At 27.6% G+C, this 19,097-nt stretch overlaps 1 protein-coding gene across 2 annotated transcripts in view; it reads right to left on the bottom strand.

Moving 5' to 3' along the window:
- Positions 1-1,553: 1,553 nt before the first annotated feature.
- The window catches only part of svp (COUP transcription factor 2), a 245,678-nt gene continuing 228,134 nt past the window's right edge, over positions 1,554-19,097 (bottom strand). For both annotated transcript variants that reach the window (XM_075382128.1, XM_075382129.1), the window contains one exon: positions 1,554-8,718. In XM_075382128.1, coding sequence (XP_075238243.1) covers positions 8,444-8,718 — 275 coding nt within the window. In that variant the 3' untranslated portion in view covers positions 1,554-8,443. The remainder of the gene's footprint in view (positions 8,719-19,097) is intronic.

The raw sequence follows: 19,097 nt of genomic DNA, 5'->3' as shown, positions 1-19,097 counted from the left end.
TAATGACAGTAAATATGTAAACTGTTTATCAAATAATGCATTTGCTAAAAAAGATCTCCACTTCTATTCATTTAAAAGAAAAACTACTAAGAAAAACAGATTGTGGATGAGAAAAGATGAAGCCAATTAGATACTAGTGATTCATTTTACCTCCCTTCATATCAATTGATGAATGATGATTAATGTAAACACTAATCTATAAATAATTGTTTATAATAGTATTACACATTATAGTATGCTTTTAATAGTCATTATGAGCATAGTGAAAATCATGTAAATGCATCAGACAAATTTACTATAAAATCTGCTTGAATTATTTTATTTAATAATTTTGGGTTTAGAAGAACCTATAGTTAATTACGTATTTGTAGATTTAATAATTCTCTTAATTGCAAAAAAATTGCATTTATTTTATTTACCATCTATGTCTTAATTATGACTACTATTAACATTTGAAAACAATGCGAGTAATCCATAAATGATATTAGTTCTAGTAGAGGGTTGAACATGCCCACAACTACAAAGCAATAATAATGTTATTTATTGTATGCATAAATGCTCTACCTGTAATAGTTGTAAGAGACCTGACATAAGTCACTAGTCACTTCCAAAAATAACAGCATGATAAGCTCATTATATATTTTTTTGATGTTATTATTAAACAGATTATCTAATAAGTTAACATATTTTAGTGCTAAAAAAATGATAGTTTGCCTATGTTTGTGAATTATATTGAGATATTTGAGTTTCAGTTAATTTCTCAGTAAGCCATGATTTTGGCTCTGTGATTGTGTAAGCAAGCCATTGAGGAAAGTCATTTTGTTATTGTTGATAAGTATCTAGAACACATGAATTTCTAGAAATATTTTCCTTTTTATAACCTGACACCATTACTATTTAAAGAAAGATTAAATTATTTTATTCTGAGAGTTAGTGTTCCTTTCAGATGTAACTTTCTGACATTATTTTCAAAGTAGCAAATTTTTCTCACCATAAATTTAATTTTATGAGACCTACCTTATAATGAATAAATACAAGCAAAATTATAAGAGATGAAATTAAATTTTTTAGAAAATATTTTCTAATGAGCAATCAAAACATACTCACATGCTGACTTGTGAACTTGCACACTCATGAATGTATGCATGCTTACTTGATGCAATTAGTTATTAACTATAAAAAATATTATATATAATTTATCATAATTTCATTGTTGTAAACTATTGTCCCTAAATAAGAATATTTGAAAATTAACGTTTTGTTATTTCTTGAAAAAAGATTGGTTGTTTTAAAAAATCTGAGTCATTTATGTACAATTACAAAGTTCAGCTCAGCTAAAAGTATTAGGTTACTACCAATAATTTACTTTTATTATCTGTAAAAATTTGATTTATATAGAGATTCATAAAATAATTTAAGTTTAGCATTTCAATGTTAGTTATTTATTCAGCAACTAAAAGTCAAATTGATATCCTAGCACAAAAAATTAAAAAAAATTACATTCCATCTTCAGAACTACATACCATCTTCAGAAATGCATATGAATGAATGAGTATAAATATGGTGTGTGTGTGTGTGTGTGTGTGTGTGTGTGTGTGTGTGTGTGTGTGTGTGTGTGTGTGTGTGTGTGTGTGTTTGTGTTTATGTGGATGGGTGCATGCACATGTGGTTGTGTGATGTACTTTAGTATAATAACAAACAGTCTCTTCACTATGGTATTTTTGTGTTTAAAATATTTCTTATTTTAATTACACCAATAATTAATTTAGAAAATATTACATTTGTTATATCTCATTACTCCAGTTTACAACTCTATTATTTTTATTTAAGCAACAAAAATTTTTATAAAAGTGACAGTAATAATGAAATAAATAATTATTGGTTAACTGAATATTTTTATACAAAGTTCAGAACGATTTGTGCAAAATGTTTTCATTCAGATATTTATGTATTAACAAAATCTTTTTTGATCAAATAGTTTATTTATTTGTGCAAAAAAATTGATTGATTGAACAGGCACATAATTCTGATTTTATTTTTAATGCAGTTAAAATAAAAACACATTATTTTCCAAGTAACAAAATTACCTATTTGTTAGCCATTTCTTTGAAGGTTTTTAAAATGTTTTCCTTAACTGATATGAAACTAAGCATAATATGATCTTAAAATCACAATAAAAAGAATTTTCTTTCTTTTTTTTAAGTATTCACTTAATTTTTTTTTCAAATATAACAATTTCCATTTATAAGATATTCATCTTTTTCATTTAGATTTAACATAATTTTTATAAATTCTATTATTTAAAGTTAATATCATCATGTTACAATATCATAACCTTAGATTAACCTTAGATTTTTTATAATGATTTTTATTACTATTTTACAGTGATTTTTAGTAATAAGTTAAATAAGTATTGAACATGTACAGAAGTACATAATACAAAAAAAAATTATGAACGTATGAATATCTTCTCATATGTATGACAATAATCTGTGACAAAAGGTGTACTGAGTTGTAATTTGTTTAAAAACATGATACATTGTATACTTTATAATGCTTGGAATATTTTACCAAACTATGCAATAAATTTAGAGTAATTACACCAATAAAATATGTTTTAATAGATACTTTTATTATAGTAATGTAATTATCATTCATAACTTATAAAGATTTACTACTTCTTTAACATACGTACAATAAATTTAAGTTATAAGAATAAATATACTAATAACAATAAAATAATAATTATAATTACTAATTAATTATTGCTTTCATAAATAACATAATGATAATTGAGCAATAAATTAAGTATAACTCATGCATATACAGGTGATTAACCAGATCTCTTTAATGTTTTATGTGGTATACAAGAATGCAGGTGTGTAAAAAATTGGTAAACATCCACAAAGAAATAAGACAAACGTTCAAAAATTAACATACATCTTTCTTTAAAATATTTGTTACCTTTAAAAGGATGCTTGTTTTAGCAAATATAGATTACAGTTCAGTATGATGAAAAATTGTTTTTCATGTAGAAGAATTCCTTACAATTTTATATAATTATTATTACTGGTATTACAGTTCTGTTTAACAGTACTATAAATATAGAATACAAATAGACCAAATTCTCCCTGTAAAAGCAAAATTCATATAATGTAAGTATTTGTATGAAGCCATTTAATATCACAAAATATAAAAATAAACTTTTTTAATCTAAACCTGTTGCTATATATAAAATGCATATGTATTTAGTTTGTTAATGGTAAATAAACGAATGTCGGTCTTTATAAACAAACTTCATTTTGTAAGATTCTTCTTTTTTTATAATAAAAAATGAATAATTGAGTACTGCTGTCTTGGATATTGAAAAGAAAGAATAAATGCAGTATCAATAAGATTGTTTTACTGTTTGTAATTATAAATATACTTTTAATGATAAAACTTTTGCTTTTAGATTTTTTAAAAGATGTGCATAAATAAATAAAAATAAAATACAAACTGTAATTAAACAAAAGGCGAGATCTTATTTTAAAGTTAACCATTTCAGTTGTCAGAGAGCAATAGTAGAAATTTCTAAAAAATAAAAACCCAAATATGTAGCATATGAATACAATGAAAAACAATATAAGGAAGGAAGTGGACTTTATTGGTCTCAGGCAATGTATTAAACTGTACCTATTTCAACCCGGTGGTTCTGCGGCATCCAGACTGTCTTAAGGGGTAGCGTCTTACTGAATAAAAAGATATAAAGAAAAGGTATTTTCTGGTAGCCAATCCACATTTAATTACAGTTTTTGGCTATAATGGAATTTAAACAATTACAGCTGCAATTTCCCTTTGAAACTACATTCTATGACATTTAATGATTAAATGACCACAATATTCATGTAATATTTTGCAATATTTGTGCAATATAAAAGTAGGTGGTGATCATGTTAACAACTTACCAAACTCATTTTGGAATGAAATTTTAAATCAGTATATAAATATTTAAAACAACTTCTTTTCATCATCCTCTCATTATTAAAATACCACATACTTCCTGTGTCAAATGATTGAAACGTATCAGTACATACATCAGTCATCGTACATAATAATAATTCATATATTTTGTAATAAACAATACGTTAATAGTATCGCTGCTGATTTGTGCTCTTGAAACAGGAGAATAACCACAGATTTTTTGACATGATCATATTACTGCTTTTCTTGATGAAGTCTGGAGAAGTATGAATGCCAATATCTCCTGTTGCTTTGCAAATGAACGATGCCAAATATTCCAGTTACTTTTTACTAGTTTTTTTGTTTTTAATAGGATGATACTCACATAGAGAGTGAGTGATTTCAGATGAAATCAAATATTAAAAATTAACCTTTTCAAAAGACCTCTAACTTAGAATCTTCGTTTTAAGGGTTAGCACATTAACCTCAATCGATTGGAACTATATGCATTTAAAAACGTAAAATATTAGAGAATTTTTCAAAAACAGAAAATACAAATGTTTAGTGCTTATCGGTATGTTTTTGGTGATTAAGTCAATTTTTGCTGACAGAAATAGAGATTGATTGTTTTATTTGGGTACCGGTGTCTTCCATAGGAAATATTTTTTACGAGCATATAATTAGGAAGAATTGTTGGTAAATATTTTAATTCCAGAAATTATAAAATATTTTATCAGAATAAATTCAAGATATAAAAATACATTTTTTTACAAAATTATAGCAAAAATAATAACTGAAGAATAATTCTATATGACAAAGCTATTACTTAATGAAAAGAGTTGCGATGAAAGTACAGTCAATTTTTTAAAAATTCTCCTTCATTAATACAAAAGAGATAGTCCATCATTGACTTTGTACAATAAATACAAATATACAAGTATTTCTAAATATTGTAAATAAATATATACCGCTAAAAAATTTAATTAACAATAAATTCATACAATGCATGTAAATATCTACCGTGTCAAATCGATTACATAATTATATAATCGATTACATAAAATACATTACCTACATATATACAATATATATAATGTACATCTATTTTTAAAGTATGTAAGAATATATAATCTAATTAAACAAATAAACAAATGTACATAAGTACGTACATAACTACATTATATAATTCTGCCTAAATGAACAAAAAAATTATTTATCTTAATGTATTCATTTGTAAAAACAATCTTAAATCCATACACAAAAATAATGCTAATAACAAGAGTGTCACAAAGGCCAGAAATAACGTTATAAAAATTGGAAAAGATTTTTACCATATTTTATATTCAATTTTATGTTGGTCTTCTGGTGATAAAGTTAAATCAACTTAATTGGAAAATAGTTATTTTAAAGGTTAGAAAAATAAAAATTAATTAATAAAGAAAACAACATCTTTTCCTTTCAAAATGTATGATTTTTTTTTTTGTTCAATCATTGTACTTTGCAATGAAAATTTAATATAATTTATTGTTATTTTATGAATAGCAGTGCAGTTATTTTTACTAGTTTTGATTAACATGAAGACAGTTGTAGGACCTAAAATATTAATCTTTGGAAAAATTAATAAAAAAAAACAATTTTTTGTGGTTGAGAAGTTTGAAATATAGTTTATTTATTTAAAAAAAATAAAATAGAGAAGAGGATAGTTATTAATATTATTTACTAATAAATGACTCTTTGGCACCTATATAAGTTTTATTAAAAAAAAACTGGTAATTAAAAACAAAATTATTCTTTTGAAGTAAAAAGAAAACTCTTTGTTGTATTCTGAATAACTATGAATAACCTGTTATTTAAACTGAAAATATAATCAAGCTACACACAAGTTTAAATAAAATATGATCAGTGGATTGCTTGAATCAATTTCATTGTATACGTAGGATTATATATGTCACAACAATATATATGGTATACATACAGATCTTTAATATTTGATCACTTAAGAGCAGTTTGATGCATTTTTCTACTCTTTCTGTTCTGTTTTAATATTTTAACTTAAACATTTTGAAAAAATCTAATTGTTTTCTTTGTATAATAAAAAATTTTTCTTCCCTACAGTTTTACTTTTGAAATATCTTTCTCGTTAATTAATTAACTGGCTCCAAGTATCTTAATGCAAGACCGATCAATATAGTTCTACTGTTAAAGAGTTTTTCACAAATTCCTTCATGTAATTTGTCCTAAAACCTCTTCATTTTGATTATAATAACCTCTTTTAATTTTCAAATTTTCTTTTATAACACCGCATTATAATTCTCTGTTTTTGTTTTTTTCATGTTCACAGCCGTTTAATGTTAGACTCTATTAAACTACTTAAAAAAATTTCTTTCTACTTTTTAAATTATTGTTTGATGCGAGCAAATATTTTTCTGCATAAACAGAAACCTAAAAGCAGTATCATAAACTGAAATGAAAGCGTATATTTGAAATGTAATGACAAAAATCATAGTTTTGGGTACGATAATTGATTTGTTTTTAAAACCAAAACATATATTTATTGAAAATAAAGAGTTCAGGGTATATTGTCTGAATAAGATTTAATTGCAGCTGCAGGATTCATAGAATAAAATATGTCACCATGATGTGAGTTTCGATGACTTTTGTAACACTCTTCCTTAATTATTACATATAACATATATATTCATATTATTAACAAATAAACGGTTAACAGTAATTAAGAACATTCTTAATCTATCACATATTTTATATTAAGTAGGTACATTATTCTTAATGTTATATATTCATTTATTTATACAAATAAATCACCTTTTTAACTATTAAAATTTTGTAGGTTATAATATAATTATTCAAACAACACAAGTTAAATAAAAACAAACCGTTTTGATTTTGTCTTCTGCAGAATAATTTCCAGTTATAAAAAAAAGTATATATATATTTTTTTTAATGAAACATACAGACAGAAACTTACGGAATATCTTTGAGAAATTATTTTACTTAACATTTTAATATTAATGCACTTTATTGTTTGTGTGCGTGTTCGGTCAAGCACTTATTTTAGTCTTCTTTTATTATTAAACGCAAATGAAATGAGCTACAAAAACCAAATATTATTGTAAATATACTGTTGTTCTTTATTTCTGAAAAATCTTTATTCAGCTGAAGACTTCGTAACAACAACCGGTAATTAACGATGATTAAAAAATAAAAAATAAAATCTGGTATAATACCCTGTCCATATAAGTTGTGTATAGTATTTAGACTAAATATAGTTTGTATGTCGATTACAAAATTTCTGTTTTGTGTTAATAAAAGAAAAATATATAAAAAAAAACCAGACTGCAAACAGAAAAAATACTGGCTAATTTATTTCACATTTAGTCATCTAATTTGTACTAATACGTGGAAATAGAGGCTCTCTGATAAGCAAGATATTAAAAATTTATTTATTGCTTTTTCCGATAGTCTGTAGTCATGAAGTTTTCCCGGTTTAAGAATCTTGAGTGGAACATTTAGACCGATATCGATGCAATTATTACATACTATAATACGTAACATTATGTTGCATGAAGTACACTATTTTACGTACTACAGAATGAAACAAAGGGAAAATGTTTGTATCAATCTAAATAATTCATTCAAGATTTTTTATCTTCATATATTGAACCGATTTAACGGAACAGTTTAGATGAATCATCAAATTATTAAATATCATACATACCGTGCGCAACTGTGGTGAAAAATTATATTCCGACCGGACTATAATTGAAGTCTGATTGAACTTTTGAACTCTTACTTTTAGAAATTCAGATAGAATTTTTAAAAAATACACAGTTAAGCCCGACTATAGAATTAAAACTATTAAAATAAACCTGGGATATAAACGTGAAACCACTTGTTTTCTTTTTTGCACGCAAAATCATTAACCTCATTGTATTAATATCGTTACTGTAGCGACTCCTGGCCGGGTAGATTAATGATCAGATGAATTAATATTTTTATTTCGCACTATCATCCAACAATAATCGTCACAAATGAAATAAAAAACAGACGCGCATAACTTTTTCTAATTATTTTTTACTAAAATACTCATTATTTACGCACTTAACTTGAGCGATGTTCGAATAAATAGACCGATAAATAGTTACGTATCATTATTCTTTTTAAAATTTACCCGGAATAAACAAGAGTAATAGACAAAGTTTCAACAAAAATAAATGCACATCGACTTTATTAATAATTTATACACCTTAATAATTAGTACTTTCCCGAATAACTACTATCGAAAATAGTTAGAGAAACTATTTAATCGGTTTTTCCATTATTTAGCCTTAAAGCTTCGGATAAACTATTTGTGCTTTAATATCCTTTAAAATTTAAAATATTTAATCTGCTAACAGTCTGTTGTGAAAATATAATTAAGAGTACCGATTAAAAAAGTATATATTTTTTATTAGACAGATGCCAACTGTCTCCATACGGTATGTCACATAGAGTTAATGTAAGGCCAACTAAATGAACTTCCTGATAATAACATATCTCTAATAAGTGTTTCTATCGGCGTTTTGCCGACAAGTCTGACGAAGAACAACTGTTCAATAACTTGTGAACTGACCGTACGTAACGATGGTAATCTCAATAACAGTTTACCGAACCTCGTCGGTTGGTTTGGGTATTGCGTCCTACAATATTCTTCCAAAGCACATTGAGATTTCTCTTGTAAACTTTCTATATGAGCGACATCTGATAAACCGCATGCATCTGAAAAAAAAAACAACAGAAAAGTCCATTAATCCTTTTGCTCGTGTTCATTCTAAAAGTAATAGAGAAAAAAGATTCTTCGGTGATAAAAGACAGTAAAGACACATTTAAACCGTTCTAATGACAAGGTAGACATAAATGTTTTAAGAATCCAGTGTACTACAGGCACCATCGGCAAATAAGAGAACAAAGATTAATCGGCAAGCTGTATATAGAACAAAAAATCTTCAGATTTACATACAGTATGGTAAAATAAAAAAAGTAAAATGGGAGGTGCCGGTTAATATCGGAACCGGAATCCTGAATTTCTCTAAAAATCTTCATAAGCTATATCTCAAAGGTAGGATAACGGATTTTGAATAAATTTAGTGATAAGCGTAAAAACATGTATGGAAGAAGATGCAAAAAGACAGACTTTTAACTTTATGTAATGCCTGTCGGGTAAATTTATTTATTATCTTCCGCAGGCTACAATAATTCATTTTTTTAACTATTAAATTCATTTTTTTTATTTACCCGGAAAGAAAATTCTCTTTCTCCCTTCCCAAAAATGTTTTATACAAAAATTATTTCAAATTTTAAAAGTTTTAATTCTTGGCCTTTAAAAAAAGTAGAACTAAAAAAACATTAACAAGTAAATAAAAAAACAAATATTTCCCCTTGATGAGGGGAGGAACCCATTTGTTTGAAGAAAACAAAGTTGTATGAAAATAAAAAAATACCCGGTTTCGTTTAATTTTAATCGCTTGACATTTTTCGCTAAACGTTATCATGAAAAATTGTTTTTCCAAAAAGTAGGTAAATCTTCGATCGTAATAGAAAAACTTCCATTTTTCTTGAAGTGAATTCTAAGCGACTAAATCCAAAAATACTATTTTCGTAAAAAAGGAGATAGTCGCTAGTCTGTTCGGATAAATTTTGGATTTCAGTCGCTTAATAAAGTTCGATTAAGAAGTTCATTCTGTAAGTTTCATTACATAAAAACAGGATTTACTCTTTACGGGATGAGCGAAAAAACAGATAAAATCCAGTTAAAGTTAAGGTTGTCCTTTAAATCTCTGATATCTGTACAATGAACTGCTCAATTTTGAAAAATTTCATGATTTTCTAAATTTCACTTGCAAGAACCATGCGGCTATTTGTAACAGAACACGGTTATGTTCCTTGTATGTATAAATTGATGACTCAAACTATCATTAAGCAAGAATGACGGAGTGACGTACAACATAGAAATCTGAAAACCTTTATCTACCGCATGATATATGAAGAATTTTTAATTTTAAAAATACATCTAGTAAGTTTCAAACAGTGTGATTTTTATATAGCGATGAATTCGTTATGAAAAATTACATTCATATTATGAAAAACTGAAACTGTCTATTAGTCTCAGGTATTTGGAGAATACCTGAGACTATATTCTAGTTATTAAAATCGACCCGATTTTAATAACTAGAATATAAAAATAAAATTCAGTTGATTTTTTATATTTTATTTTATGAAACCGTGCACTTTTGTCTTACAATACGTGGTTTTCTCAGCGACTCAGAGTATTAACAGACAAAAAATTACGTAGTAAAATACGAAAGCTCTCGGTTAAAGGCCTGCTGATCATCCAATAATAGAGTTATCTCGCTAAATTAAAATTTGAAAACCTTGCTCGAAGTTCAATAAATACAAATGTAAATTAATAATTCAGATTGGTCAGCGGTTTTTGAGTTTTATGCAAATATTTGTTTTGAACAATATGTTTTATACAAACATACACATTCTGGTTTATACAAAAGCTACGTGTTAATAAATAAATTATGTGTATGTGTGTGTGTGTGTGTGCGCGCTCACGCGTGTGTGTATGAGGGGGTGTTTCTTGAATACGTTGTACTGTGTTTAACAAAACAGATTTTAAAATAATTGATGCTCATGAATGTAAACAAACAAGTCTGCAGTTAAAAGCTTCATATTTTAGAAAATAAAATAAAAAGAAACAACAGGGATAATGTTCAATTATGTAGTTTGTAATAAAGTGTATCATATTATTATGTGATATAATAATGTGATTTGTAAGAACATGCGCGCCTTAATGTCTAGGTGGTCAATTGTTTTGGCGCCACATGAATTAACTGCCAACCCTCTTAAAAAAAAACAACACACACACACACACACACACACATATATATATACATATATACAGAGAAGGAGCAACAGAGAAAGTATTTAAGAATCGCTCTTCTTTCCCACAATTTACAACTGTTGATCAACTAGCATTAAAGCTTCTTTAGTTCTAGTGTTATATCCGGCCGGCCACCTACCTCCCGCAGTTCAGTACAACTTATATTTGATCATGCATGACCTGCAAAGTTTTTGTTACAAAAAATTACTAAACTACAAGTAAAATTCTAATCAAATGTTTCTGTCCTAATAGTTTTATTAAGAGTGCATTAATTGTCCCGAAACAGATTTTGCAGAAGGTATAAATAAATAAGTAAATTAAATTGTAACCTAGATATTATTACAACAAACACACAAGGGCGTCAGAAACGGTAATCTTTACTTTTTAATTGAAGAAATAAATTAAAACGGACCACTTAGAAATATATTTAGGTCACAAGAGAGGGACATAAACAATTAATATTCATAAATTCTGAACTTAATTTCTAATACTAATTCCTTAACACGATGCCCTATCGAAATACAAATAAGCAAAGACATAATATTCTCTTTAATAATAACTAGACTTGGTTTGTAAAGTTTGTATTATCATTCGTTTGTTTTAGAAATCTGTTATAGACTATATTTAACTACACTTCGAGATATAAAAATAATAATCAATAGAACAGGCAGTCTGTATCCTATCTTAATCAAACTTTTGCTGTATGGTAAATAAAATTATAGCTGTTGTTAAGAGCGTTCCTTCGTGAGTGCAGTTTAAATACGTTTTTGTCTCTGGCGTGTACAGTCATTAATTTAGTCGGCTCTCCTCATAGAGTTAAGGTGTTACAGCTTTTTGAAGCGGGGACAGCGTTTGTCCTATAACAAAATTACTCACTAAAGTTTAGAGAGATTATCATTTAAATTAAAAAATAAAATCTAATTATAGGTTATTTGTGATAATGGAGATTTAATCTGGCGAGAATAAAATTATAAAAAATAAAAATTCCAGGTTATCTATTAGAAATTAAAAAATAATAATAATAACAAAAAAAGTATTTGCATCAATAATTTATTTTTGCGCAGTTTGTATGACAATCAACGACTGATGCGACCAAATTCTCTCTGTACGCGATTACAATAGATTTTTGACTGTTCAAATCTTATGTTGCACCGTATCTCTCAGATCATATTACATACATCAACATCGTACAGAGAGATTACATTTTCTATTTTTGCAGTCAGGAAAATACTACATAAAAGTGTAGCCTTTTTAGATGCTGATGGCGATTTCTATTAATTAAAAACGTTTCCTGTTTTTTGCATTAAACTAAAGCCGTTAAAAAAGAAGAACAAAAAAACTGTTTCAAGAATCTTGAAAAGCATTAAGCAGATTGTAAGATGAGATAACCGGTTGCAATTTTAATAAATCATAATTCGTTTAATTACATACTACTGTCTCTGACGTGAATTGTATCCTTATTTGTCACTATTCAAGAACTAGATTAAATACAGCCTATGCTAGAATTTCGTCGAAGTCGAGAATGTATTCAGATTTAACGAATATGGCAACTGTTTTATTTTAAAAGTATGATTCATAAACTCTGTCTGTTGTTTTTCATATAAAATTCCAATGTTATTTTGAGAAATTTCTATAATTGTAATTATAATATAAACATTAGTACTACTTTTTCCGTTTTGAATATTAATTACTCAGTAGTATTAGCATTATTCTAAGTGAAACGCCTAACAGTAATAAAATACGTAATCGGCTTATCTCTATTGAGATCAAAGTAAAAGTTAATAACTAAAAAAAAATATAAATATTTTTTTGGTAATTATTAATAAACCGTCATAACAAACATTTCGGTTATTTCAGGAAAAGGCTAAGCTGACAAAAGATTTAAAAGAACAGATTGTAGAAAAGGATACGATATGCGAAAGAAAAATGTGAAAAAAGACAGCAAGAATGGGAACAGATGACCTTTCCACCCTATCTGCAATATTATATTATTATTATTGTTTAGCGCGCTTAAACAGTCGCAGTAGGACTAGAACTGGTTAAACACGTGACCTCTGACCTCGCCACGTGGTATAATGACGTCATCGTATGCCCTCCAAACACACTTTAATATTAACATTACTGCATTCAACAGATAAGTTGATTTCTTCCTTTGTCGTACGTAGGCCAAACTCTAGCGGTCAGGATACTTTTGGTCAGTTAAATTTTCAGGGAATACATAAAATCTGTTTGCTGCAGGTAGATCTGTAGTAAAAAACCGTAAACAAATTAAACAAATTTCTATTTAAAATAAATTTTAAATATAACCATAAGCTATTCAAGTTTAAAAAGAAAATAATTTTTTTCAGAAAATTTCCAGTCCATTTCTTATTGATTTTCTTTCAAATGTGGTGTTAAATAATTCAAATATAAATATTGATGACAATAATTTTATGAATTCAAAGAAGGTTGAAAAAAAACCCAGAAATTTATAATTAGAACGGTTTTTTTTTTTAATGTCTCTCGGTAGAGATATCGGAAGACAAGTAGTATGTCTGAAATTCGATTATCAATACGACTCAGCATTATTTTATGTTTATGTCATTAATTTTCCATTAGGTTGATTTCTAACAGGCTAAACGGTTGCTTCGAAAATTAAGGATCTGCCGTCAACCAAAATATATTTTCTGCAAAAAATCCTTTAAAAATCTTCATAAGAAAATCAAAAATATAGTCTTTACAGAAAATAAAATTTAAAAAATCTATGTTCTGAAAGATGACATTTTAGTGAAACAATTTTTTTTTAAATTAATTTATTTTTATAAGTATTTCATAAGTTTCTTTAAAGTTAATAAATTTATTTTGTTAAAAGTTTTAGCAAAATTAAGATTACCGGTTAAAGAAATTAAACTTTGTTTTTGATATATTCTATCTCTTTCATACAAACAAGAAGGCATAAGAAACATAGAGGAATAATTTATTGTAATTACCCAAACATACCTACTAGTATTGTTAATATATCGAGGAAAAATATACTGGGTTTTACATTACGCAGCTTAATGAAAAAACTGAAATCTCTAAAATTGAAAAATACTTATGAACACACACACCACATATATATACATACACACAACACACACACATACACACACAGAGAGAGAGAGAGAGAGAGAAGAATCGGCGTTAAAAGTAACAATTCATATCAGGAAAAAGAACATTTCCTAAGTAATTAAACGTTAATTATTCGAAGATTTTTAAAATAAAATTGTTCTTATAATTGGTTCCTCTCTCAAGATGATCGCTCGGCCAGCACGCCTGCAGCAATATAAACGCCGCCGAGATACGAGCAAATACACGTACTTCAGTATTGCAGGAATGGATAGCGGGTATGATGGTATACCGGTGGGAGTAGTTGATCGAGGAGGGGAGAATAAAGGGTCAAAAGGTCACAACAGTTAAAAGTGGCAAGTGGTCAACGCGATAGAGCCTAGTAAGTCTACTACGGCACCAGTAAAGGTCCTGAGATGCGCAGAACGGAGTGATTGATTTGAGACAACAGTCCTTATTTCACTTTGCTAATTTTTGTCTGTTTTTACGAACGTAAAGCAAAGCCTTACGAACGTAAGGCTAATAGAAATAATTATTTCGTATATATTCTTTAAGGGTAACCGATCGATAAAAATGTATAGTAAATGTAAATATATATAATCCCGGTCAGACATGGTATTTTCACACAAGCTACAAATCATTCATCTCTTCCTCTGAAGCAATACTTAACGGTGATCCCAGAGGTTAAACACAACAAAAAAATCACAGATTGTCAAAAATTTCCAAAAGTTTAAAATTAAAAAAATCTAAAAAATCCAGTCTGAAAGGTATGACATGTTCGATCATATTTTCGTACCGACAACAATACGATTTTTTATTAATGTGATAAAAAAATTAAAATTTTTTTTATCCTCCGGGACCATTTTTAGATATTGCTTCAAGATGAAATGGGAATTTTTTAGCGTGTGAAAATGCCATGCCTGACCGGGAGATTCGAACCCGGCACAACAAATTCTGCCGGTGACGCTTGTAATGCACGAGCAGAAAATTAAAACACGTTCTTGTTACAGGTTTTATACAAAATTATATTTTCAGATTAAAATCTGTTGGATGTACAGAAATTAAAATTTTATGCTTTTTAACTTTGTTCTTGATACTGAAGAGATTATAAATAAAAATAAGTAACTAAATAAAGCTTAAACGTATAAAGCAATTTAAGAAAGAAAAAATAGTAACAAATTACGTTATCATATAAAACGATATAAAAATTTTCCCGTGTATTACCGATATTGTTTAAATAAATAAGCAGCAATAAGTTATTTTTAAGCATTTATCGATGTTATTATTATTATTAGGAAAGATTATATAATTACAGAATATATATTTATGTCGTACCCCACAACTTTATGTCGTACCATCTTTTGTTACACAAGCTTGTGTAACAAAGATGGAAAATGTCTAGTGATAATATTTGTGTTAAGCTTTTTCTTTTAGCTTTCATGGATGTTTATTAAAAACACACTATAAATATATATACAATATTACCTATTTTACCCAGAAGTTTATCTATTATCTATTTTATTTTTTACCGACAAGCCGACGAATCAAACTAAAATAATTCCACAATATCATAATAATATAAATCCACAATAAAATGAAATAATTTTATTAATGAAATAATTCCACAGCAGAATGAGTATGATAAATCGGTTTTGAGAAATGTTGTAAATTAAAACAAAAAGTTTAGACGATAACAAAGGAAACGATCTCACATCGTGGATGTCTACAATTTACACCGATGTAGAAATAATAATCACAATAATTTGCGTTGGTATATTCTCTTGGACCGTTACACGATTATATCTATTGTTTAGAAATCAGGTATGCGATATCAGTAACAATAAACCCGTGTAGCAGAGGAATACTGAACCATCGATGCATCAGAATAGTCGGTAAAATTCCAGTCATATTTTGTACGGGCTTAATGTTTTGATAACCTTCATGGTCACCGCATTGATACTTCCAACCGGTTGTAATGCACCTAAAAGAATGTAAATCGTTCATTGTAATATAAAAAAAGAAACGCTTAATGAAAATTCTTGTTCCACTACGTACTTTTAAAATATCTTTCTGCATCATTGTATTTTATTTCTTTTAATTTAGAAACCGTTTTTTAATAGTTAATTTCAAGAGATTTTCATACCTTTAAATCGGTCATCCTTATCTGTTATTTGTGATGCATTTTACTTACCGGGTAGTGTCCTTGCGGCGGCGACAGACGAATTGGTTAGGCGGAAATACCAAAAGATGAGGGCGCGTGTCACTCGGTTTACTCTATTCAAGGGCGGATCGAGAACGGAATTTTTTCTAGGTCTATGACCGGAGAATCTAACACGTCTTCGTTTATTCTTTAAACGAAATTGATTTTCTCTGAATATTATTAAGGGACGATCTTATTTTATTCCCCCACAGTAAATTATTTGAGATATAGAAGAGTAATTCGTTACAGTTAATAAACGTTACTCGAATTCCTTAACAATCCATATTATAAACAATAATATGATGAAAAGAGAATTACTCATAGCCTACTGCAATTTCAGATTCAGAAAAAGAATCACTCCTTTAAACTACATTATTTTCAATATTATTCTGGTACTGAAGCATATACTTATAAATATTACGATTCTACTCGTAAAATATACTGAAAAATTTGCGGTAAGCAATTTCCTAATTACTGTATAAGAAAATTAGTTAATTCTTTGTAAAAATTAGTAAGATAGTTCTTTCGCTTGAAACTAAAAAAAATGAGTTTCTTACAGTCAGTTTATCCTCTCGTACACACACACACTCACACACACATACACATACACACAAATTGTTATCTATGGGGTAATAGTACGCACACTGGCAATTAATAATAAATTATGCGTAAACACTCAGTTAGAAAAGTCTAAAAGGTTATTTATCTTTTAATAGGTACTCTGATATTTATTGAAACTTACAAATATTTACAACCTACAGTAAGAAAAAAAACTTATGAATGCAATCAGTCCAACCGATGTATTTTTTGATACGGCAAATACAAAGAATTATATCGTTCGTCAATGTTCTTACTCACTTAAATTATTATTTAGTCCCTTGTCTTGAAACAAAAACCTATAATTTCATTTTATCTTTTAATGACATTTTTAGATAAGAAAGGAAAACAAAAAGTAGCCGATATATTGAATAGAAATAACAATCAAAATAAGGTTTTGCGATTTCCTTAGAGAAAAAATCTGATGTCCACATCAGATGACTTCCTTGTACGCCTACTAAATACACATTTTTTTAAAATGAAAAGTACATAAAATTTTATTTCATTATTAACTTCTGATATTTTTTCACATTTTGTTTGTTTTATTGCTATAATTGAATTATTATTTATTGTAATTTTTTTTTACAATCACAGGTTAATAATTATTAATAAATCAATATATTTAAATTTAAAAAAAAAAAGTTAAAAAAAAGGAGATGAAGTCCGATTCGAACCGATGTGCCTTCTCCTTGTAAGATCCAAATATTTCATTAATTTTTTTTTTTTTTTTTTTTTTTTTTTTTTTTTTTTTTTTTAATTTTATTTGGCTATAACTCTGGAACCGATGAAAATAAGTACCACTTATCATATATCGTTGAAAAGCTCTCAGTGAGGTCTTATTACTGCAGTTAAGAAAAAGTTCCAAAATCCAAATTGTTTTGGTTCAGTCGATTGCAATCAAAAGGGAAAGTGCACAACAAGATGTTACAAGTCCTAAATCCAAAATTTCAGCATCCTACGGCTAATCATTTTTTAGTTGTGCGAGATACATGCGTACTCCAGGATGAAACTACTCATATATAGATACATTTTTAAATTAATAACACGAAAAATACGAATAAATAAATAAAGTGATCCGACGGCTTGATAGAGAAACTGTTAAATTAAATGTTCTCATTACAAAGAGTTTATTGACAGGATTAGAAGATTCAGTACGAAATTATCCGAATTGTAGAAAACGGTGACTCATATGAAAAAACCGATTCAGGTGCGTATAATAATAACAGTTTTGTATTAATTCAGATATGTACCTAATTAATTAATGTGAATATTGAATTTCATATTTTAATCGATATAGTAAAAAATATTTTACAGAATCAGCAAGTCCAAATTTTATTTTGTTTCACATAGCCGTTGAATTCAGAAAACAGTTTTTATTATGTATATTTAAATGTATTCTTTTGTTTTAATCGTAATAATGGACTGTCGTATCAATATTTGGTACTTCTAAATGTGAATCGTGCTGACCGCTACTTCGAAAATTATAATTTTCAACTTATCTTTATGTTTATATTTTAGCAGTGTGCAATTTTTATAAAAAGAATAATCACATATTCTTAAAAAAAAAGAAAGAATTATGTGTGCTTAAAAAGACCACTTAACCCAAAGTGAAAACTTCTTTATTGATCGTAATCTTTTCTAAGTAATATATATATATATATACATAATATATGTATATATATATATATATATATATATATATATATATATATATATACATACTATTGTTCCCCATCGCGGCTTCTCCGGTGCTATATGGTTACTTTAGTTTTCTGTCACGGTCCAAATTTATTGGATTTTGGGCTTTTTTGAACACTAACGATCCTGTCGACTGCAGTTAAAAGGAGAGGTGCACAATCAGATGTTACAGCAGACCTAAATCCAAAATTTCAACATCCTACGGCAAATCGTTTTTGAATTATGCGAGATATATACGTACGTACAGACGTCACCCCGAAATTAGTCAAAATGGATTCAGGGATGGTCAAAATGGATATTTCCGTTGAAATCTGAAAACGTAAATTTTTCTCGATCACACTTTCTTTACTTCGTATAAGGAAATAAAAATGAAATTATTAGTTCTATTGGAAGAGGAAGTTAATTACAATAAAGATTCAGTAATAATCTATAAATAAACTGGGAACGTGATTTCTTTCCACCCAATTACAATTCATTTATTTTTTTCACTTAAAAATAAATATTTGTAAAAAAATAAATTAATTATAAAAATAAAATATCGTCTAGGATTACGCAATTCAGCGAAAAGTTTTTATGCGAGTGATATTATGTTTGCCCTCTGTTAGTATAAATCTCGTAGATAGATGCTTT

This window comes from Lycorma delicatula, chromosome 1, assembly GCF_047948215.1.
Source record: "Lycorma delicatula isolate Av1 chromosome 1, ASM4794821v1, whole genome shotgun sequence".
Taxonomy (NCBI): Eukaryota; Metazoa; Arthropoda; class Insecta; order Hemiptera; family Fulgoridae; genus Lycorma; species Lycorma delicatula.
The sequence above is the reverse complement of the archived record's forward strand: the minus strand, read 5'-3'. Positions and strand labels throughout refer to the sequence as shown.